We start from the raw sequence: 25,060 nt of genomic DNA on the forward strand, positions 1-25,060 counted from the left end.
TACGAAGTCACTAATAAACACCGAAAATTTTATTTTGATTATATGTACCTGCCGAATACTTAAAACTGAAGGCTGGTTTGGTTTTTGTTCAAGGCGCATACGTAGGAACTCATGAATCATTTCAAGTGGAATACGAGACAGGAACAAAAATGCTGCTCGATAAGATGGTAGACCTAAGGACTGAGCTTCAGGACTCCAATAGCCATAACGACGTAATTCCTCTTCTTCGCCGTATTCTTTAGCACCAGGCTCTTCTTCAGCAAGAGTAACTTCTAGTTCTGACTGTAAACTGTCCTTCCTATCTTCAGTCTAGAATAATAAATAGCAGAAATATAAGAAGAATGAAGTTTTCTCATATTAATCTATAATACAGCCCACTTATTTACCATCATGACCCTAGAATAACTAACAGAAGCATTTTTGTATATAAGGCTATGCTTTTAATCACCAGATGTCATTAATTTTAATCTTACTCTAATTCTAAACAAAGACAAATTCATGACCCATTCATCTGCCCATCCTTCTATCCAATCATCTATACACCTCTTATCTATCCACCCACTCCCTCAACCATTCATATACAAATATATCCATCCATCCATCCATCCACCCAACCATCCTTCTATCTACTCACTCAGCCACATACCCAATAAACCCATTCACAAAGACATCTATTTGCTCATCCCCACTCATCTGTGTATCCGTTTGTATATTCGTCTGTTCTATTTGTCTGTTCATTCATCCCACTCATCCATCCTCCATTCATCCTTAAAAAATATACAGGCTACCCACCTTTTCATTGTTATCTATATTTCTAAGATGATAATATTCTGCTGGTTTCTCTAATGTTATCATTGCTTTGCGAAGTACATGATTATGTAGCTTTTCTAAGAAATTTATTGCTTTCCTTAAACCTCTAGTCTTCAGAACTTCTTCCATGTATTTCCTGTAAATACAACATTGCATGTGTTAACAGAACATGTTGATGCCAAAACTATTTTTCAAAACAACATTTAATACAACCAACATTGTTGTTGTTGTTTTCTAATGCCAGGCATTTGACAATAAAGTCATTTGACCTCTTGCACTCCAATATTTTTCAAAGATATTATCATGGTCAGCCACTGAAGCACAGATTTTGAGGTGTTCCGAATCCATTTCTTGGTTTGAGTTGCACAATGGGCAGTTAGGGGACTGATATATTCAAATTCTATGCAGGTGTTTGGCCAAACAATCATGGCCTGTTGCCAATCTAAATGCAGCTACAGACGATTTTCGTGGTAAATCGGGAATTAACTGTGGATTTTGATGCAGAGAGTTCCATTTTTTCCCTTGTGATTGTGTTATCAAATTTTGTTTGTTGAAGTCGAAGTATGTAGATTTAATAAATCTTTTCACAGAGTAATACGCAGATTTAGTAACAGGTCTGTAAGTAGCAGTGCTGCCCTTCTTTGCTAAAGCATCCGCATTCTCGTTTCCCAGGATTCCACAATGGGATGGTATCCATTGGAATACAATTCTTTTATTGAGTGATATTAATTGAGAGAGCATTTTAGTTATTTCTGCTGTTTGAGATGAAGGTGTGTGTTTAGAGGCTATTGATAGAATAGCTGCTTTGGAGTCTGACAATATAACTGCATTCCTAAATTTATTGATGTGGCATAGAAGATTCCTGAGACATTCACTTATTGCAATGATTTCTTCATCAAAACTTGTTGTTCCATACCCAAGAGATCTATAAAGTGAGAAGAGACAGCACATAACACCTGCACCGGTACCTTGTTCTCTGAAGATCAAGGATCCGTCAGTGTATAAATGAAGCCAGTTTTGTGGAGGGTACCTAATATTAATTGTCTCTAAAGACAATTGTTTTAGTATTTCAGTGTTTACTTCTGATTTTAGTATTTCTTTTTTTAAATTTAGATTATATTCTATATTTAATAGAGTTAAAGGGTTTGGTTCAATTTGGAGGTTTTCTTTTAAATTCGGGATATTGATTTTCTGTTTTAATTCTTGAACAATGGATATGAAACTTTTTTTGAGTTTTCAATCTACAGAGAGGACTGTATGAATGCCAATTGTTTCCTGGTAATCTAATAAGTTTTTCATATTGAATCAGTGCTTTTTCTTCTATTGTCATTTTGATGCTGTTAATATTAGTGAGGAATCTCATAGAATCTATTGGAGTTGTTTTGACTCCACCAGTAATGAGTCTGAGAGCTTGGTTTTGAACATATTCTATTTCGTTTATGAAAGGTGAAGTAATTAAAATTTCTCCGCAGTATGTCAGCACTGGCTGTATAAACATTTTGTATGTAGTGTTCAAAGTATTCCTAGAGCATCCCCATTTCTTTCCTGCTAGTCTTTTTAGAAGGGAGAATCTTTTACAAGCTTTTTCAGAAATGTATTTCAAATGGTTGCTCCATGTTAACTTACTATCGAAAATAACTCCAAGATATTTGGATTCATAAGTCCTAGGAAGGTGTTGGCCATTGTATTGGATATTGAATTCTCTTTCTTTTTTACCAAGTGAAAATATTTGGTAGTTACTTTTGCTTAAATTGAGTGTCATCAAATTTGATGTATTCCATTCATGTAGTTGATTTAGAGCTTTAAAAGCAGAATTTTGAATTTTGTTTCTATGTCTGTAAGATCCGGAAGTCCACAAAACTATATCATCTGCAAATAGTGCTGTTTTCATGTTTGATTCCTCTAATAGGGAGGGTAAGTCATTAATATAAATATTGAATAAAGTTGTCCTGAGGACAGCGCCCTGAAGTAGACCTCAATATGTTTGTCTGTAACTAGAAAGTGAGTTATTGAATTTAGTGGCAATGAATCTTTGACTAAGGAATTCTGATATCCATCTGAACATATTGCTGGAGATACCTAATTTCTGGAGTACAACCAACATTGTGATATAACATTATTTGTTGTTGTTGTTTTCTAATGCCAGGCGTTTGACAATAAAGTCATTTGACCTCTTGCACTCCAATATTTTTCAAAGATATTATCATGGTCAGCCACTGAAGCACAGATTTTGAGGTGTTCCGAATCCATTTCTTGGTTTGAGTTGCACAATGGGCAGTTAGGGGACTGATATATTCCAATTCTATGCAGGTGTTTGGCCAAACAATCATGGCCTGTTGCCAATCTAAATGCAGCTACAGACGATGTTCGTGGTAAATCAGGAATTAACTGTGGATTATGATGCAGAGAATTCCATTTTTTCCCTTGAGATTGTGTTATCAAATTTTGTTTGTTGAAGTCTAAGTATGTAGATTTACAGAGTCTGTAAGTAGCAGTGCTGCCCTTCTTTGCTAATGCATCCGCATTCTCGTTTCCCAGGACTTCACAATGGGATGGTATCCATTGGAATACAATTCTTTTATTGAGTGATATGAGTGATATTGGGATGTAATCTGTGAGAGTTTGAGTAGTGTTTATTAAATGTGTTTGCTATATCTCTACTATCTGTTAGCGTCTTGTTATTATGAATAATAGGTTGGCTAGTATTTTCCTGTGTATTGGAAATATTCTTCGGAAATTTATATGTTTCTATAATTAATATTTTCAATAAATTTATTAAAACTGTTCTTTTTTGCTGTTATGATTGCTTTTTTAAGAATAACATTATTTAATTAAGAGAATAAATGAAAATAAAAAGTTTGTAGTGAATGTAAGTAGAGTCTCCCAAAAAAATGGCCCGCCTAATTTTATCAAGTCCCAGATACAATGCATTGCACATGTGCAGCAAACAAGAGCGCCTGTATATACATATGCTACTTGTGGATAGTCGTGCAAAACTTGTTGCCTACATGCAGGTGGACTCCTACAGGTGGTGTTCCCTGAAATTCCACGCAAAAATTTCGTTTCTACTAATTTCTCTTCGTGTATATATCCAAGTGTCAGCTTGACAGTATTGCACTGAATTATTTCAGAAGTAGAGGTACCTATAAGATGAAATTCACTGAACTCGATAACAAGGTAATAAGTGAATATGATGGCTAGTGGAGCTTAATTTTTACATGGTAAAATAAATCCTGTAGAATTTATTTCAAATTTTGTCATTAAGTGCCATAGATCTACGAGCTGCGACTGTGGCTTAGTGCTAGCAGTGTCGTCTTCCATTCAGGTAGCCCAGGTCCAATTCCCACACCAGTCATGATGGAATTTTTTCGTAGTCAAAATTAAAATACTTCATTTTGAATCTTGCGTACACTACTTTTAACACTTGAATATAAGTACTTGATTAACTAGCGGACTTACTCGTGTTAATTATGTAAGTTTGTGCAGCTTACAGCTGTTTTGGTGCTTCATCACACCATCCTCAGAGCCTACTAGATCTCGGCGTCATCTCGAACTTCTCTGCCTGTTATATGGGTGCGTTTGATTGTTGAAAGGTGTTGAAAAGTGGAGTCAAATAGTGTGTGTGTGTACTGAAATTTATCTGTGTGTTGAGAATTTGATCGGGGTGTGTTTTAGTGTGTTTGTATATTTCGTATTATATATACAACACAAACACAAGAACACAAGAAATACATCAGACTAACATATGAAAACAAAAGCACACATAAGATAGTATCCTCATTCAGAAAGCAGAAATACAACATAGCATACAGAACAGAAAACACACTACAAAGACATCTCAACACACAAACAACACAAACAAATAAATACAACCACACAGGCGTATACAAACTCACATATAATAGTTGCGACAAGTTCTACATTGGACAGACAGGCAGATCATTCCAAACACGCTACAAAGAACACATTAAAGCAATAACCAGAGGACACAATACATCTACATATGCCAATCACATAACCAATGCTAACCATACATACAATAACATAAATGCGGACATGGAAATCCTACACATACAACCCAAAAACCAAAAACTCAACACACTAGAACAATACGAAATATACAAACACACCCTGATTAAATTCTCAACACACAGATAAATTTCAGTACACACACACACTATTTGACTCCACTTTTCAACACTTTTCAACAATCAAACGCACCCACATAACAGGCAGAGAAGTTCGAGATGACGCCGAGATCTAGTAGGCCCTGAGGATGGTGTGATGAAGCACCGAAACAGCTGTAAGCCGCACAAACTTACATAATTAACACGAGTAAGTCTGCTAGTTAATCAATTACTTAGAATACTGCAAATCAAGAATACTGTTCGATAATTTGGAATTCAATGACAATTAAACATATAAATTTGCTTGAACAAGTTCGAAATAAATTTGTAAAATACCTGCATTTTAAAAGTTTTAATTATTATCCACAATATGAAACACATAATTTTATGATTCAATTTTTTAACGTTTCAACCTGACCACATAGAAGAAATTGTAATGTCTTACTGTTCTATATAAATTAATAATAAAATAGATGATATTAGTATACATGATAATATTTCTTCTTAAGTCCCATACAATGCTTCTTACAAATATCATATTTTTTAACCCAAAAGTAAATATAAATTCATACTATTTTAGTTCTTCTTATAGAGTTCTGCACACTTATAATAGATTGCATAGCTTAGGAGAAATAGATATATTTTATATGAGTCTTAAACAATTCAAATACACTTGTAATAAATTTACTGCAAATGATATAACTTATATTACATTCTGTTGCTTTGTATTAAAATTATTTCTGTATTAAGATTATTATTGTATTAAGATTAAGATTCACATTAACTTTCGTTTTAAGATTTATATTTACTTTATTTTGACTTTGTTGTTCCTATATATCTTTATATTTTTATAATTCGAAATTTTCTCGGCGTCCAGCCAGGTCATAAGTTGGTGATCCACCGACGTTTCGAGGATGTTCATCTTCCTCATCTTCAGGGTTAAATGATATCGGAGGGTACCCAGCTCCTTAATTTATAGTGCCAGAGGAAGTCAGCAGAGGAGCTGTGCGCTGATTGGCTGTTATTAGTGCGGACCGCGGCGAGAACGCGGCCGACGTGTCGTCTTGCTTTGTACTTTCCGGCTGAATGACCTTGGGTCTCACGGTGGGCTCGGCAGACGAGTTCTCATGTGTCCTCCGCTGATGACGGCCCGTCGTCCGGGCAGTGAGAAATTTAATAGCCGGTGCCCATGCCGCGCTTAGTTGGAGACCCGAGTCCCGGTTCAGGTTACCGTGTTCCGCCGCTATGGCCAGGGTTTCTTTTACTCTTCTATCCCAATAGCCCGCACACTTTACCAGGACCTCGGTGTTATTGAAATTAGCTCTATGGCTTTTTTCAATGCAATGTTCAGCCAATCCGGATTTTTCGGGCTGCATTAATCTGATGCTTCTTTGATGTTCCGAAAGATGCGTTGCTATTGTGCGTCCAGTCTGTCCAATATAAGCCGTATCACATTCACAGGGGATGCGGTAGATCCCTGGTACTCTGAGGCCTAGATCGTCTGTGAATGTGATGCGGCTTACATTGGACAGACTGGACGCACAATAGCAACGCATCTTTCGGAACATCAAAGAAGCATCAGATTAATGCAGCCCGAAAAATCCGGATTGGCTGAACATTGCATTGAAAAAAGCCACAGGGCTAATTTCAATAACACCGAGGTCCTGGTAAAGTGTGCAGGCTATTGGGATAGAAGAGTAAAAGAAACCCTGGCCATAGCGGCGGAACGCGGTAACCTGAACCAGGACTCGGGTCTCCAACTAAGCACAGCATGGGCACCGGCTATTAAATTTCTCACCGCCCGGACGACGGGCCGTCATCAGCGGAGGACACATGAGAACTCGTCCGCCGAGCCCACCGTGAGACCTAAGGTCATTCAGCCGGAAAGCACAAAGCAAGACGACACGTCGGCCGCGTTCTCGCCGCGGTCCACACTAATAACAGCCAATCGGCGCACAGCTCCTCGGCTGACTCCCTCTGGCACTATAAATTAAGGAGCTGGGTACCCTCAGATATCATTTAACCCTGAAGATGTGGAAGATGAACATCCTCGAAACGTCGGTGGATCACCAACTTATGACCTGGCTGGAAGCCCGAGAAAACTTCGAATTATCACGTCGCCAGGAAAGCTTCAGTAGTTATTTTTATATTTTTATGTTTCTTGTATTTATATCATTAGATTGTCTTTGTCCCCATAACTTTGTAAATATATAACGTAATTTTTGTATTTAATAATTAATATTGTAGTTATACGTGAACATTGTAATTGGTTGGCCTGTTATGTTCACATTTTAAAATAAAATAAATAAAATTTGTGATGTACAAAGCAGACATTGCAGAAGGTTTTTCTCGAGATACCCCTTTCCCTCTTTCATTCCACTAACACACTCCACCTAACCTTAATTCATCTATCAACTGCAATAGTTAAAAATAGCCTGGGATGAAGTTTTGGGGGTAATACAGATCTCCAATGTAGATATAAGAGGGGCTTAGAGCTTCAAATCCTGGAAATTATCAGGTATTTGTCTGGGTATGAGACCTGGCTCCTTCACTCTTTCAGAGAGGAGACAAGATGGCCTACTTGTCAGTATCGGATTCACGAATGCTACTCATTAGACTTGGACAATCATCGCATATAAAGTGCGCACAATGAGCTAATATATGAGGTGCCTAGAAGCAAAGTCAGCAATCTCCACTTTTTTTAGAAACTTGTATTATGGCAGCATTGGATTCTCCTTGGTGTTTTCTAGCAATCTCCATAGGTTATGTGAAGCAAAAGCAGCTATAAATGGTTTAATTTTCATATTGAAAACCGGGGTTAGAAGCAAAGGTAGCAATCTCCATGCTCAATATGACAATCTGAGAAGCAAAGCCAGCAATATCCACATTGGCCAATCAGAGAATCCCATTTGGTCACGTGACCACCAGCTGTCTTCTTTCCTTTTTCTCATTGTTATTATGGTTATTACAGTGTCAGTTCTATTTCTCTGAGGTAAAAGTAAACTAAATTACTTTGTTTTAATGACGACAGCTATCATAAAATTTCCAGTAAAATGAACAGTATAGAGAAACATTCTCAAGAGACCAACCAACAATAATCGCAATATCCTGGTGAGAGGTGATGACATGCATGACTCAGGCTGCTTTAAATACATAACAAAAAAAGAAACTCATGTCACTCAAATGGTTCCAAAACGCATTCCACCTCTACAACCAAATCTTGTGCATCCTAAGAAAATTTCTGATGTCAAACAACTGCTTCAAATCCACTTCAGTGAGAACTGGGGTCACAATGCAAAATTGGATTTTTACAAGCCACTAATTGACAATGTTGATGCATTGGACTTATCCAATGAGGTAGACACTAATGACTGTGCGTGTGAACTCATGGAAGAATCTGCAGAATTGTGTGTGTAGCAAGATGAACAATATGACTTTTCAAATGTTGAATATTGTGAAAAAAAAATTGTATGTTTTGTTATCCCTAAAATAATGTTTATAATTCAGAATTAAATTTGATGATTACACATGACTTCTGAAATCTGCAATAAAACCTGGTAATCTTCCTCATCTTACATGCAAAGACTGTAATATCCACTTCTGAGAAGCAAAAACAGCAATCTCCATATGAAAAGCTTTAATATATTGTTCCACAGTTACTTTAAAGTAAAGATACTATGTAAAATTGCTTTTCCGATGTCTATTTACATATGAAAATAGTTTTTGATGAAATTGTCGTTCAGTGAACACCTCAAAAAGTTTTTTGCTTCTACTGTAAAATTTTCCAAAGTGGAGATTGCTGACTTTGCTTCTAGGCACCTTATATATAAGCCTAAGTGCATGGATTCATTCTGGATCCAGCCCTTGAAAAACCAAGCCAAGCCAAGCCATAAACCTATGACGAAAAACCAAGCTAAGCCAAGTCAAGCCAAACCATAAACCTATGACACAGGACTTCAAGTTTTACATACACCCCAAATAAAATCATGTCAAGGGATTTTATTCATCATTTTTTTAGTGGAGTTTGAATCAGTGAACCTAAGACTTAATGGCAAGCATGGTAACCATTTGATCAATCACCATTTTATTATGCTTTTAAATTCCACTGAGAAGTGGTGGTGGTGGTGGTGGTGGTGGTGGTGGTGGTGGTGGTGGAGGTGGTGGTGGTGGTGGTGATGGTGGGGGCGGCGGTGGGGGCAGTGGTGATGGCAGTGGTGGCGGCAGTGGCGGTGGCAGTGGCAGTGGCGGGGGTGGTGGTGGTGGTGGTGGTGGTGGCGGCAGCAATAATAACATGAGGACAACAACTACGACGATGATGATAACAATGATGATTATGATAATAATGCAAGAAATGACATACCTATAAGGATATATTGATTCCTTGTATGAATAAGACGTTGATACCATGCTCGCAATCATTGATGCACTGTAAAACTCCACTGGACAATCGGGAAGGTCCATTCCTCCTTCTGATGATGAGGTAGTATTTGTGCCATGAGAAAGATTTGAATTATTAGAATCTGAGGGACTACTGCTGTCCACATCAAAATGAACAGTTCGATTCCTAAATCGAAATGGCCTTCCTTCCACTGAAGCGCTTCTACAAAACAAAAACAGAAATATAAGAAAATGATCACAAAATACAGCATTTTTAATATAAAATATATTAGAGATCAGTTCCACCAGAAGCCATCATGTTATCATGTATGCATATTAAATTAATACTAATAACACACATACACTAAAGTTTTAAATAAATAGGGCAATTTAAACTGTAGCCTATACAATATTATCAAATACTTTATGCAATAACCATTGACTACTAACTGAAGTAAAAGCAGTTATCTTTGAAACACATACTGTATTATTAAATAACTGGTAAATTATTTGGAATGAGTTACCCCTAAAAAAGCTGTATAGTTTTCTTTCTAAATAAGTCAATTAGCAGAAAAAAGTAAATAGGTATATACGGTCTTATTAAATAAACCGTGTATAGTTTTTATACGCTAAAGATTTCTGCAGAGTTGGGACAGGAAACATTACTAATAAACCATACATAAGCAATGGATGTATAAACAGCCTGTAACCATATATGGGAATTGCTTTGCAGTAGTTATATACACGAGATCCCTTGTTTAAGCATCGTATAGATTGTAGAGAAAAAATGGCTGCCCCTCTAATAGCTGTTTGTAGCAATTATCATTTTATGATGATGGTTGCCTTGTAACCACAGAAAGAAATTTAAAAATTCCGTAATATGCAAAGCTTTTTTGACCAGTATATATAAACTATAAATGCTATTACTTTAAATAACAAAAGGCCTAACTAGAGAATGTCAATATTGTCCGGGTAAACTGAAATTCAGCTAATCTTACCAGATAAATAGCAGACTGATTTGTTGGAGGGATTAGTTTGGAAATGGCCAGTGTAACATGAGTTTGAGACAAATGTATGAAATTGAACAGAAAATTGAAAATCTTTAAAGTCTAAAGATACAATGAAGTCAATAAGTTTCTGGGATATCATACCTGTGGTGTCTGAAAAAGATAGACTAGTAAGATTGAAATAATTGAAAATTAAATCGATTCTTGTAATAATAATCTTCTATGCTTAAGGTATGTGATTGGATGTTGTAACCAGACTGTACTGTAACAGCTAAAATACTCATGATATAAGGACATTGTGGTGATGGATGAACATCTTAATATTAATGATGAAACAAACAGTTGATATGAAGTAAAAGTAGAGGAACATCCTTTACTAACGTTGTAATTCAGGTTCACCATTAGCCCAAAGGCTAGAGCATCAGCTTTCCAAGCTGATAACCTGGGTTCGAATCCTTGTGGGTCCAAATTGAATTTGTAGTGGAAAAAAAATTGTGTTCAGTGGCAAGTTTTTGTGGGGTACTCCCGTTTCTCCTACCAGCATTCCACCATTGCTCTAGTATCATCATACTGGTGTGCTGTAGACCACCTCCAATAGTGTACCAAGGGCAATGCTACAGTGGCAAAGAATCTACAATTACAATTCGGTCTTGGGTGAATGACTTAAGTTGAAAATCAGACATTGGTGGAGGAAATGGGAATGTGGTAATTTAGAATTAATTTAATAATATCACAATTATGTGGTGATTCAGAGTCACAATACCTGAAATAAAACCGAAGAGGAGTTGCATTTAAAATAACAATAAAGGCAGCAAATGTAATAGAACTTTCATGAGAATCAGATGTGTGTAGCAATGAACCAGAGTACTGCATTGGAGTTAAACAGCTCGCTTGAACTCGGTCGAATGTCGCACCCTTGAGTGAGATAATATCGGTCGTGATACGCTCGTAATAAATGGAAGCACAGAACAAGGTCATTTCACCGACATGTCTTATCTTGTATGGAAGGCGACAGATAAGATACACATATGTTTTGCTCACACGACAGAAATAAGGCTTTATTTTCTGCATTTATGACAAACGTTTAATGGAACGTACCAAAAAGTAGCATGAAGTTATAAATAAAATAGTATGAAAAACTTCGATATACAGTTATTATTGCTAATTAATAATTATTCAATATTTGATCTACCACATATATAATATGATAGGTACATACATAGTGTTTCGCCTATATACTGCGACAATGTAGAAACGTTTTACAAAATATTATTATATAGCAGTAAATTAATAACAATATTAGTACAGAGATAATGTCACAGAAAATATAATAAAACGAATAATCATGCTGCACAACTGTTACAGACGCAAAGATTGATACACTAATATTATTAGAGATTATTATTATTATTACTAGAAAACTTGATACGGTTCTTGCATTATTGTGATTGTGTTCTCCGTTCATAATAATTACATTTACATCCAATAACATCTATCAGATGTGGCAAAAACAAAATCACTCCTGTGTGGAAAAAAAAAAACATTTACATACAACATTTATATTACATTTTAAAGCAAGTTTTGTAATTGTACTATGGAGAGGTTTGTTAAACACTGCAAAGTTTTGAAATGATAAACATCTATGATGTTACTACACAGTTCATCAATGTAACAAGAACGAATGTCTAACGCTAGGCTTATACCGTTCGAGGATTTATCGCTCACGACAATTTTACCCATCATGCATGTGCGCTACCTATCGGATTATGCTATGAACTACTTGGCGCTTGAGTGAAAACGTCCGATGCAGACCTCTGCAATGAAAGTAATGCAGAAAGTGTTCGTCAGAATAATAGTGATCTGAGTGTCAACTAACATATTTTGTAATAATTACTGCAAAAGAAAAAAAATTCTTCATCTGAACTAGCCTATATGTGACAAAAAGAAAACAAGCAAATTTTTTCACATATATACAGATGAAGTTATTTTTTTATTGGTGAATACAATGCATGTAATATAACAAAATGGTAATTAATTCTTTCAGCTTCACTTTAAAACCAAAATTAAATGTTATTTACTGTATTTTCTTTTTCTCGTTTCTATTAGCAAGGACACTAGTTGCATTTTTCCATCATCTGTCTGCCTGCAGCATAGTGGAAAAAATTGAAGCAGCTATCATTCAGGAAATGTTGAAAGAAAAGAATATAATAGTGAGATGGGAGTTTGAAAACTATGCTACTCTTTTCCTTCAAGAAGTTCCAGTTTTATCTCTGTCATCATGACGAGGTTTTCAAGATGAGTAATATTGTTATTTCTCTCCAAAAACCGTAAAAGTAAAGTCTCATGGATTATAATAACAAATCGAGTAAATTACATGTAATGTGTTGAAACAAATGTTTTTGCAATAAGCAGCATATGGTCTTATAGCATAAGATATATTTCAGCTTTGCGTGAAACAAACTTTAGAAAAGAAAATTAGTATTGGTGTGAGCAGTGAAGTTGAAGAGAGTCTATGTAAGTAGTCTGAACACAAAAGAGTGTTAAAATGTGCAAAGAAGGCAAAGAATAAGTCTGTTATTTAAGCATTATGCATCTGTTTAATAAATATTATTGTAATCTTTCACTGAATTTTTTATAAAAATGTATTTAATACTGACTGATTTGTTAAGAAAATAGCTCTGCCTAACTGTATTCCAAAAGGGGAGTCAAACAATAAATTAACATTACGCGAATTTATTTTAACACCATACAAATTAAAATAAACAATTTTAATTCGATTTTTGTAATTATTAAAATGTGTCTTAGTGAAACATACAGCAGAGTTCATATAGGCCAGTTTCTGTTGGATGCTTTTCCAATTCACTGCGGGCTAAAGCAAGCGGATGCACAATCACCTTTACTTTTTAACTTTGCTCTAGAATATGTCATTAGGAAAGTCCAGGAAAACAAAGGGGGTTTGGAATTGAACGGGTTACATCAGCTGCTTGTTTATGTGGATCACGTGAATATGTTAGGAGAAAATCCATAAACAATTAGGGAAAACAGGGAATTTTACTTGAAGCAAGTAAGGAGATAGATTTGGAAGTAAACCCTAATAAAACAAGATATATGATTATGTCTCGTGACCAGAACATAGTACAAAATGGAAATATAAAAATTGGAAATTTATCTTTAGAAAAGGTAGAAAAATTCAAATATCTTGGAGCAACAGTAACAAATGTAAATGACACTCGGGAAGAAATTAAACGCAGATTAAATATGGAAAATGCCTGTTATTATTCAATTGAGAAGCTTTTGTCATCTAGTCTGCTTTAAAAAAAAAACTGAAAGTTAAAATTTATAAACAGTTACATTACTAGTTGTTCTTATGGTTTTTTGACTCTCACTTTGAGAGAGAAACAGAGGTTAAAAGTGTTCGAGAATAAGGTGCTTAGGAAAATATTTGAGGTTAAGATTCGAGAATAAGGTGCTTAGGAAAATATTTGAGGTTAAGATGAAGTTACAGGAGAATGAGGAAAGTTTCACAACACAGAACTGCAAGCATTGTATTCTTCACCTGACATAATTAGGAACATTAAGCCCAGATGTTTGAGATGAGCAGGGCATGTGGTACGTATGGGTGAATCCAAATATGTGTATAGAGTGTTATTTGGAAGACCTGAGGAAAAAGACCTTTGGGGAGGCCGAGACGTAGATGGGAGGATAATATTAAAATGGATTTGAGGGAGTTGCGACATTATACTAGGGACTGGATTAATCTTGCTCAGGATAGGGACCTATGACGGCTTATATGAAACCAGCAATGAATATCCGGGTTCCCTAAAAGCTATTTGTAAGTAAGTATGGAAAATATATATGTTTCTGTCTACTTGCATAACCAAAAATGAAGAAGAAGGGAGAAGAATAAAATAAGTAATCTGTTTTCTACGTATCATAATGACATTTTTAAGATGACAGTCGACCTAACTTGTTAAAAAGAAACACATGTTGACATGAACACTTTGATAAATGAGTTAAGAATCCCCGATCTTGTAAACTATCTTGCTAAGTCCCATTTATGAAAATCATAGCAAGCATAGCAGGTTTGTTCTGGATCGCACCTATAGAATAATGGGTAACTCAGGTTTCTCTGAATAAGAAGCTACCCACTTACCTAGAAGTATGACGTAGGTCTTGATATGAATTATCGTCACTCATATCTGTTCCAACACCAGATGAAACATTTGGATCATCTTCATTTAAAGGTCCAACATGAGGCCAATTGTAGTTTTTTTGGTGTATATATACAAGCTTTCCAATTATGAGCATCTTGAGCCGGTGATGTTTTGTCATGTTGTACCATAAACACATTGCCTAAAAAAAGATCAAGTAATTTTGCAATCAAACATTACGTCTCTCCATTACCTTTAGAAATAAAATGGGCAGATAAAGGTATCTTCTATACACATCAAAAAGGCATTTGGGGACATATTGAAATAAACCTCTTGCCTCTTATCTATGGTTTGCCTCTTATCTTCATAACAGATATTAATATGTGGAAATACTACACAAGGATCATAAAATAAATAATTATACACATAAATATAGATCCAAGAATGTTGTTGTTGTTTTCTAATGCCAGGCGTTTGACAATAAAGTCATTTGACCTCTTGCACTCCAATATTTTTCAAAGATATTATCATGACTAGCCACAGAGAGATCCAAGAATGTACATATTGATGTAGGTGTTCCTCAGGGCTCTGTTTTGGGCCCTGTATTGTTTCTTTTACATGTAAACGATTTACCCATGTATGTAAGAAATTATTTTATGTGTATGTATGCCGATGATACTTCTGTTATTGTTAAAGATGGAAATGAACTGGATTTAGAGACTATCTGTTGTGACCTGTTAAAAGATCTCAAAACATGGTTTGATAGCAATCTGCTTCACTTAAATGTTAATAAGACTGGATATATTCATTTTTACAATTCTCAAAAGAAAAATCTGAAGAACATTAACATTTCTATTCAAGATCAATACTTACGTAAATGGGAAACTACTAAATTTTTGGGTGTTACATTTGACGATTGTTTGTCTTGGAGATCCCATTGCACAAGTTTAATTTCTAAACTCAACAGTATTTGTTATCAAATCAGAATTTTGAAGACGATAATAAATCACGATGTATTGATGTCTTTTTATTATTTTATTTTGCACACGTTGAGTCAAGGCTTTCATATGGCATTTGTTTTTGGGGATCTGGAACCATGTTGAATAAAATATTATGGCTCAAAAGCATATTGTCAGGTGCATAGCAGGCGTTGACAGTAGGACCTCTTGTAGGGAATATTTTTTACAGTATAATATTCTCACTGTTTATGGTAGGCCTATATATATTTTTTTTTAATGTTTTACAACTAATTTATAAAAATCTGTCTGATTTTCACCAAAATAGTGAATTTCATACTTATGATACTCGTAACAAAAATAGTTTAACTATTCCAGTACACCATCTTACAAATATTAGCAGAACCTATATGGTCTTTCGTATCAAAATCTACAATAGTTTGCCTGAGGACATCAAATTTACAAAAAATACTCACAAATTCAGGAATTATATAAAAATGAAATTAATAAATTTGTGTCCCTACAATCTAGAGGATACACGCATGGGCCCTTGAAATGAATAATGTATTTTATATTCGACATATTTTAAATTTAATGTAATGTATATATCTGACCATGTCTATGCATATATTATGCCTTCGACAATAAAAGTTCTATCTTCTATCATCTATCTTCTAAACCTTCATGCTTTCTTGCTCTCAGTACTAGAATGAGGTGTTGTGGTTGGCACAATGCTCCGATTGCCTTTTACCTCTGGGAAAGTCCAGGTACTCAATTTCATAGGAGGCAGTTCTGGAAATTTTGGCAACGAGAAAATTTCCTTACCACCAAGAACTGAGCCTAGGACCTTCCAGTCCATAGCCAATTGCTTTACAAACTGAGCTACCCAGCCATTAATAACATACCACGGGAATAAATGTGAAAGACATCCTCACAGCAAAACTTTAATAGATATTATGTCTATTTTTCTCATAAGACAAAAACAAATTATTGCAACCAGAACAAAGGAGGACGAGGGAGAAAAGATGAAAAAACAAGAGGCATGGCAAGTCTTATATTCAGTATGCAAAACGGTATTTGTCGAATACAGGGGGGAGAGCCATTAATCCTTCCCATTGAAGGCTTTATGGAACCAACCTGGACAAATATCCAATGTCCCATCCCTACCTTCCCGTGGTGCAGCTGTTAGTAAGCATAATTTTACAAGCTGAACTAAAGGGAGGGGCTACTCATCAATTAGCACTGGTCAGCTTGATGAGTTATTGGCCGAATTTGGTATAATTTTTCTCTATTCAATACCTAATTCCCTCTTTACCCTTTCCTATCCAGTCCTCTGATTGAACTCTTACTTTTTTCGACCCCGACAGTATTAGAGCATTTGATGCCTAGGGGTTCATTTCACTTTCCTTCCTACCCTTCCTACTTTTCTGTTCCTAGTGCTGACCTGCTATGGCACTAAAATCGTCCTCCAGTGGCTTAAGGAGGGAAAGTTGGTGATCAACAAGATCTCCCAACTAGGTCCAGTGGACCCGTTGACCAACAGCAGGTGTGGTCCTCCAGACATTCTGGGGGTTGTGTGTGAATGAAGTAGCCACCAAAACATTAAAATATGGTGTTCACTTAAATCGGCTACAACTTGCCATTTTCATAATAACTTTGAAAAATATTGGAGTGCAAAAGGTCAAATGACTTTATTGTCAAATGCCTGGCATTAGAAAACAACAACAACATATTCAGTCTGTGCTGTCACAAGAAAGAGAATATCAGTATTTTTTTGCTGTTGTTACTGAAATGTCATTTGAATATATATGTAATCAAAATTCTTAATGTATCCAGCTGTTTGCTGACAACATAAAGTCCACTATAGTCCACTGTAGTCTATTCAGTTGTTGTTTTTCACGAGAAATGAGGGGTACTCACTTTGACTTTATTGTCAAATGCCTGGCATTAGAAAACAACAACAACATATTCAGTCTGTGCTGTCACAAGAAAGAGAATATCAGTATTTTTTTGCTGTTGTTACTGAAATGTCATTTGAATATATATGTAATCAAAATTCTTAATGTATCCAGCTGTTTGCTGACAACATAAAGTCCACTATAGTCCACTGTAGTCTATTCAGTTGTTGTTTTTCACGAGAAATGAGGGGTACTCACCTTGTCGTGGTGAGGGGGCTTAAACTTGTTGTTTAAGCTAACAAGTAACAAAGAGGTACCCACATAAGCTGCATTACCACCAACGCAGTCCCACTATATTTTTCACTGTTTATATTCATGGAGTCCCTCAGTGTAAAATTCTCTGGAGGTAAAATAGTCCCTCAATCGGATCTCCGGGTAGAGATTGCACTGAGAGATGCCAAGAATCGTACTAAAGTACTTATTTGGAATATATATGTCATGAAAAATATGAATTTCTTTATATGATATTTTAATGAAGTTAGGCAAAATGGATTAAAGATTTCCATTGGAAAAAATAACTACTTTCATGAAGTCTGTAACATGGAGATACAATTCCTCAAGAATCAATATTAGGTCCCCTACTATTTCTAGTGTTCATAAATAATCTTAACTCCCTAATAAAAGATGTAGGTCATCTCATATTATTTGCAGATGACACAAGTATAGTAATTACAGTCAATAACGCCAACAAATTCCAACCTTCAACAGAGGAAATTCTCCTCAAAATATGTGATTGGTTCTCAGCCAATAAATTAGTATTAAATTGTAACAAAATTAACATAATCCAATTTAAATCCTGCCAAAATTCAACCTCTCAAATTTCAAGCCCAATAATTAAAAACAATCAAATTTCTTGAGGTACAAATTGATAATGTATTAAATTGGAAAAATCATACTAAAGAAATTACCCCCAAACTAAATTCAGCACGTTTTGCTATTAGATATAGGTCTATGCAAGAGATAGTAAATATCAATACCTTAAAAACAATATACTTTACATACTTCCACTCTGTAATGAGTTTTGGAATAATATTCTGGGGAAATTCTACAGAGAGCAACAGTATATTCCTACTACAAACAAGAGTAATTACAATAATAGTAGGTGTCAAATCTAAGGAATCTTGTAGTACCATTTTCAAAAAACTACAAATAATGCCAATGGCTTGTCAGTATATTTTTTCATTAATAAACTTCCTCGTATGTACTCGTGAAAACTTTGTAACTAATTCAACTGTTCATAGCATAAATATGCGTCAAAAAAGTGACTTTTATACTCCATCAGCAAGTCTATCGAGCTACCAAAAAGGAGTGCATTATATGACAGTAAAAATTTTTATTAGCCTCCCAATAAATATAAAAAATCAAACTCAAAATATAAGATTATTTGGGGTCAAATTAAAGAAGTACGTAATTTCTCACACCTTCTATTCTGTAAGTGAATTTATGACATTCAACAATGCTTCATGAATATTTCTGTCTTGTATTAAGTATTGATACTAAACCTTTGTGTTGTACTAGTAGACTATATTGTAAACCTTTTCTGTATATATTTCAACTAGACTGTGACTATAATTAAGACTTTATAGTACTATTAAGATTTTTTTGACATGTTCCATATTCTAACTGTGAAACGATGTATGATTACCATGGACTGTATTTTTTTTTTTAAAGTAGGTTATTTTACGACACTTTATCAACATCTTAGGTTATTTAGCGTCTGAATGAGATGAAGGTGATAATGGCAGTGAAATGAGTCCAGGGTCCAACACCGAAAGTTACCCAGCATTTGCTCATATTGGGTTGAGGGAAAACCACGGAAAAAACCTCAACCAGGTAGCTTTCCCCGACAGGGAATCGAACCCGGGCCACCTGGTTTCACGGTCAGACGCGCTAGCTGTTACTCCACAGGTGTGGACCCATGGAATGTTGTTGTTGTTGTTTTCTAATGCCAGGCGTTTGACAATAAAGTCATTTGACCTCTTGCACTCCAATATTTTTCAAAGATATTATCATGACCAGCCAATGAAGCACAGATTTTGAGGTGTTCCGAATCCATTTCTTGGTTTGAGTTGCACAATGGGTAGTTAGGGGACTGATATATTCCAATTCTATGCAGGTGTTTAGCCAAACAATCATGGCCTGTTGCCAATCTAAATGCAGCTACAGACGATTTTCGTGGTAAATCAGGAATTAACTGTGGATTTTGATGCAGAGAGTTCTATTTTTTTCCCTTGGAATTGTGTTATCAAATTTTGTTTGTTGAAGTCTAAGTATGCATATTTAATAAATCTCTTCACAGAGTAATACGTAGATTTAGTAACAGGTCTGTAAGTAGCAGTGCTCCCTTCTTTGCTAAAGCATCGGCATTCTTGTTTCCCAGGATTCCACAATGGGATGGTATCCATTGGAATACAATTCTTTTATTGAGTGATATTAATTGAGAGAGCATTTTAGTTATTTCTGCTGTTTGAGATGAAGATTCCTGAGACATTCACTTATTGCAATGATTTCACCATCAAAACTTGTTGTTCCATATCCAAGTGATCTATAAAGTGAGAAGAGACAGATGTAACACCTGCAGCGGCACCTTGTTCTCTGGAGATCAAGGATCCGTCGGTGTATAAATGAAGCCAGTTTTGTGGAGGGTACCTAATATTAATTGCCTCTAAAGACAATTATTTCAGTATTTCAGTGTTTACTTCTGATTTCAGTATTTCTTCTGTTAAATTTAGATTATATTCTATATTTAATAGAGTTAAAGGGTTTGGTTTAATTTGTAAGTTTTCTTTTAAATTCGGGATATTGATTTTCAGTTTTAATTCTTGAACAATGGATATGAAACTTTTTTGAGTTTTCAATCTACAGAGAGGACTGTATGAATGCCAATTGGACCCATGGAATGTAAATAAATACAATACAACATAAAATTTCATAGAAAATGCCCAATTTGCACATTTATTAATGTAAGGCTTCGAAATCCCAGTTCTGTTATTTTTCTTAACAGAAAACAATTACTGTATTGTTATAATGTTATGTTTTATTTAACGCCGCTCGCAACTGCAGAGGGTATATCAGCGTCGCCGGATGTGCCGGAATTTTGTCCCGCAGGAGTTCTTTCACATGCCAGTAAATCTACTGACATGAGTCTGTCTCATTTAAGCACACTTAAATGCCATCGACCTGGCCTGGGATCGAACCCGCAACCTTGGACATAGAAGGCCAGTGCTATACTAACTCGCCAACCAGGTCGACATTACTATATTACTAAAACGAATTCTAATCATACAATAAAGTTACTTACTTTGACCCTTCCTACAAAGTGTTCATCTGTGTAAAGTGGATGCTGAGCTCCAAATGCTTTGCTTGAAGGATAGAGTGCTTCAGCAACCTCCAATCTATGAAGCAGCTTCTCTACATCCTTCAGTGCTTGCAGCTGAACTTCTACACAACTTTGGCAGTACATAGAGAGACAGCCAGCACACGTACAAAGGTTATTGTTGACTCTGTTCGAAGCACTTAATGGTTCACAACAGTCTTCTTTTCCAACACCACTAATACCACTATCACTTGACTGAGTTGAAATTGATCCAGGAGGCTCCTTTAAATTACTATTTAATGTAGATAAAGGTGTTGTCGCTATTTTCTGTTCAAATCTGTTTATAGGCACAAAAATAAAATTATAGTTTAAGAAAAGGAGATCGTCCAAAACATTTTAATTTCTACATTACATAACAATAAGCAAAGGTAGCACAGCATTTGATGGAGAAGTAAAAGCAATTCAAGTCGCACTAACAAATTTAATACAAAGAGCACAAAAATTCAATAAAGCAGTCATACTGATCGACTCAAAATCAGCAATTGAAGCAACAGCATCAAACAGAAACCCCAAAAACAAAGCAATAGCAGAAAGTCGAACACTATTTTCAATCCTACAGGAACAACAGAAAATAATTCACGTTGAATCTTTCGTACACTACTTTTAACACTTGAATATAATTAATTGATTAAATGGCGAACAGAGAAGGCTCTGAGGATGGTGTCAAGTAGCACCGAAACAGCTATAAGCCGCACATGCTTACATAATTAACACGAGTAAGATCGCCATTTAATAAATTAAGAAAATAATTACTCTACAATGCATCCCCTCACACATAGGGCTGTATGGAAATGATAGGGCAGATCAACTTGCATAAAAAGGAACAAAACTTTTCGAACCCAGAAAAGCAGCACCAATGCACAGCCTAAACTAAGGTTACCAGATTTCTTTCACAATTTCCAGGGACAGATATCGACTTATGAAAAAACTACTTTTAAGACTTCTGTTAGTTTGCCATTCATTTATATTGTTTTTACACACTTTAAAGAATTAAAATACTCCTTCTGTTTGCACACTAAAAATATTAATTCCAGTGAACTACTACTTAAACCACTAGTATTTTCAGAAGAGTTAATTTTTTAACCAGAATTTCTCTGGATCCCCAATACTGCAGCAAATTCCTGAGAGGTCATGTTGAAGTTGGTTGGATAGCAAGCATGGCTCGAACAGTTTCCAAACTCAGATTTTTTGGATGTCCACAACATGTTCACTGAATAAAAACACTCTCCATTAAAGCATTACTTCCAGGAAGACAAAAGATAGTTCAACTTCTGGAGTTGTTCTCAGAGGAAAATTAAAAAATTCCACTCCGTTTTGAGTAAAGATCAGCATTTTCTTTATTCCAATTCGCTAATTTCTCCGAAATCAAATATTTCTTCGAGCAAGAAATTTCATTATGCCTCACCCACTTGATTTAGTGGCCACTAATAAAGTAGGTATTTCCTTGCAACAATTGAAAAACTTAGCGGAATAAGGGAGTCTTCAAAAATGTGTTTTTGAAATATTTAGTAGATTTTCTGAATCCCAACACAGAAAATATTAAACAATTGATTAAATGGCGATCTTACTAGTGTTAATTATGTAAGCATGTGTGGCTTACAGCTGTTTCGGTGCTTCATCACACCATCCTCAGAGCCTACTAGATCTCGGTGCTATCTCAATTTCGCTGCCTGTTGTGTGGGTGCATTCGTGTGGTGAAGAGTTGTGTCAAATAGTGTGTGTGTTCTGAAATTGATCTGTGTGTTGAGAATTTGATTGGGGTGTGTTTTAGTGTGTCTGTATATTTCATATTGTTCTAGTGTCTTAGTTTTTGGTTTTTGGGTTGTATGTGTAGGATTTCCTTGTCTGTATTTATGTTTTTGTATGTGTGGTTAGCATTAGTTATGTGTTCGGCATATGTAGATGTATTGTGTTCTTTAATGTGTTCTTTGTATCGAGTTTGAAATGATCTGCCTGTCTGTCCAATGTCGAAACTGTCGCAACTATTGCATGTGAGTTTGTATATGCCTGTGTGGTTGTATTTATTTGTTTGTGTTGTTTGTGTGTTGAGATGTTGAGATGAACGCACCCACACAACAGGCAGCGAAGTTGAGATAGCGCCGAGATCTAGTAGGCTCTGAGGATGGTGTCAAGTAACACCGAAACAGCTGTAAGCCACACATGCTTACATAATTAACACAAGTAACATCGCCATTTAATCAATTATTTATATTCAAGTGTTAAAAGTAGTGTACGAAAGATTCGATATGAAATATTAAACATTAAAACAAGCAACGTACTATAATGGTGACATATTAAAGTAACACAGTACACTGGAAATACTAAATAATTCAAAAGACCGATCATATGCTATGCAGTTACATTTGATCCAATTTCCATTGCTCTCTGAAACCTACAGCAAAAGTATCACTTTTACTCTCGCACTATATTTGTCTCATGAGCTGTATTTTCTCTTACCTATAATTCATGATGTCATTAAGTAGATCTGCTACACCTTCTCTTGCCTTGCATAGGTAATCATCTTGTTCTATGACCGTTCGGTCTGCATGCCAGGCTTGCAATTCTAACCAGATCAAATCCTTTAGCTCATTCTGATACAAATGTTCCTCCCGGCTCATCTACAAAAAAAACAACAATTTTGAAGTCTTAAAATTAAAACACACCATGTGAATCAACTTATTAGTGGCGAAGCTCTTAAGGAGCTTTTGAGGCTTAGCCTAACGAAGATATTTGAGTTATTATTTCTAGATTATAGATCTTGATTACACAACTTTTAACACTGTATCACTTCGGAATATGTATAATAAGAACTTTCTTGTGTTAAATTTTAACGTACCTTGTTAACATGTTTCGTCCTATTTTCGGTCATCTTCGGAACTGGTCATTATTGGTCTTGGTGCCTCTTGTTTAGTGTATGGGTGTGTTCGTAGTGTAGAGTCAAAGAGTGTATGTGTTTTGAAATTGAGTTGTGTGTTGAGAATATCGTTGGGGTGTGTTTTCGTGTGTCTGTATATTTCATATTGTTCTAGTGTGTTGAGTTTCTGGCTTTTTGGTTGGATGTGCAGTATTTCCATGTCTGTGTTGATGTCTCTGTAGGTGTAGTTGGCATTTGTGATGTGTTCTGCATATGTGGAGGTGTTTTGTAATTTTGTTATGGCTGTGATGTGTTCTTTGTAACATGTTTGAAATGATCTGCCTGTCTGTCCTATGTAGAAGTTGTTGCAAGTGTTACATTTGAGTTTGTATATGCCTGTGTGGTTGTATTTGTTTGTTTGTGTTGTTTGTGTGTTGAGACTCAAATGTAACACCTGCAACAACTTCTACATAGGACAGGCAGGCAGATCATTTCAAACATGTTACAAAGAACACATCACAGCCATAACAAAATTACAAAACACCTCCACATATGCAGAACACATCACAAATGCCAACCACACCTACAGAGACATCAACACAGACATGGAAATACTGCACATCCAACCAAAAAGCCAGAAACTCAACACACTAGAACAATATGAAATATACAGACACACGAAAACACACCCCAACGATACTCTCAACACACAACTCAATTTCAAAACACATACACTCTTTGACTCTACACTGCGAACGCACCCACACAGGAAACAAGAGGTGCCAAGACCAACAACGACCAGTTCCAAAGATGACCGAAAAAGGTCGAAACATGTTAACAAGGTACGTTAAAATTTAACACAAGAAAGTTCTTATTATACATATTCCGAATATTATTTCTAATAACAGTAGGCCTATAAGTTTATAATAACGATGTATTGTAACACTTGTTTGCACTCCAATCCTTCCATACATATTAAGTTCACTGTTGGCAGTCATTCCAGTAAGGAGAGAGCAGTGCGAGCCATGAGGCTTGTGGCAAAAGCCTCTAAAGGCATGATTACGACCTTGACTCACAAGCTTGAAGGGGGACCGAGGAGGGGATATCAGTTCACTACATCTTCATACAAAACAAGGCTAGTCTTTCATCACAATATTATATCGCGCTATATTGATGTTCTCTAAAAGAGCTGTGTTGTTGAGTTTAGTTCAATCAAAAGTGCATGTATGTGTGTGTTATATATTAATTTTACGTGAAATGACTCATGCTGAGGGAACAATGAGGTCATTATTTGTAGAATTAAAAGAGAAAACGTTTTCAAGTTGGACATATGAAACAAAATGTGCTTACAAAGATAGGAGATCGACACCACATTTACATATTAAAATAGCAGACAGAGAAAGACAAAATATAAATTTTCAATTGTCATGGTATAAGAAATATT

The 25,060-nt window shown here is 35.6% G+C and overlaps 1 protein-coding gene across 4 annotated transcripts in view; it reads right to left on the reverse strand.

The window, feature by feature from the left end:
• Positions 1-25,060, reverse strand: part of Mekk1 (mitogen-activated protein kinase kinase kinase 4) — a 129,327-nt gene that overhangs the window by 83,115 nt on the left and 21,152 nt on the right. For 3 of the 4 annotated variants that reach the window (XM_069842147.1, XM_069842148.1, XM_069842149.1), the window contains 6 exons: positions 23,220-23,380; positions 20,688-21,039; positions 14,475-14,674; positions 9,298-9,537; positions 793-946; positions 49-309 (listed from right to left, as the gene is read on the reverse strand). In XM_069842147.1, coding sequence (XP_069698248.1) covers positions 49-309; positions 793-946; positions 9,298-9,537; positions 14,475-14,674; positions 20,688-21,039; positions 23,220-23,380 — 1,368 coding nt within the window. The remainder of the gene's footprint in view (positions 1-48; positions 310-792; positions 947-9,297; positions 9,538-14,474; positions 14,675-20,687; positions 21,040-23,219; positions 23,381-25,060) is intronic. The other variant, XM_069842150.1, reaches the window with a different exon arrangement.

This window comes from Periplaneta americana, chromosome 12, assembly GCF_040183065.1.
Source record: "Periplaneta americana isolate PAMFEO1 chromosome 12, P.americana_PAMFEO1_priV1, whole genome shotgun sequence".
Taxonomy (NCBI): domain Eukaryota; kingdom Metazoa; phylum Arthropoda; class Insecta; order Blattodea; family Blattidae; genus Periplaneta; species Periplaneta americana.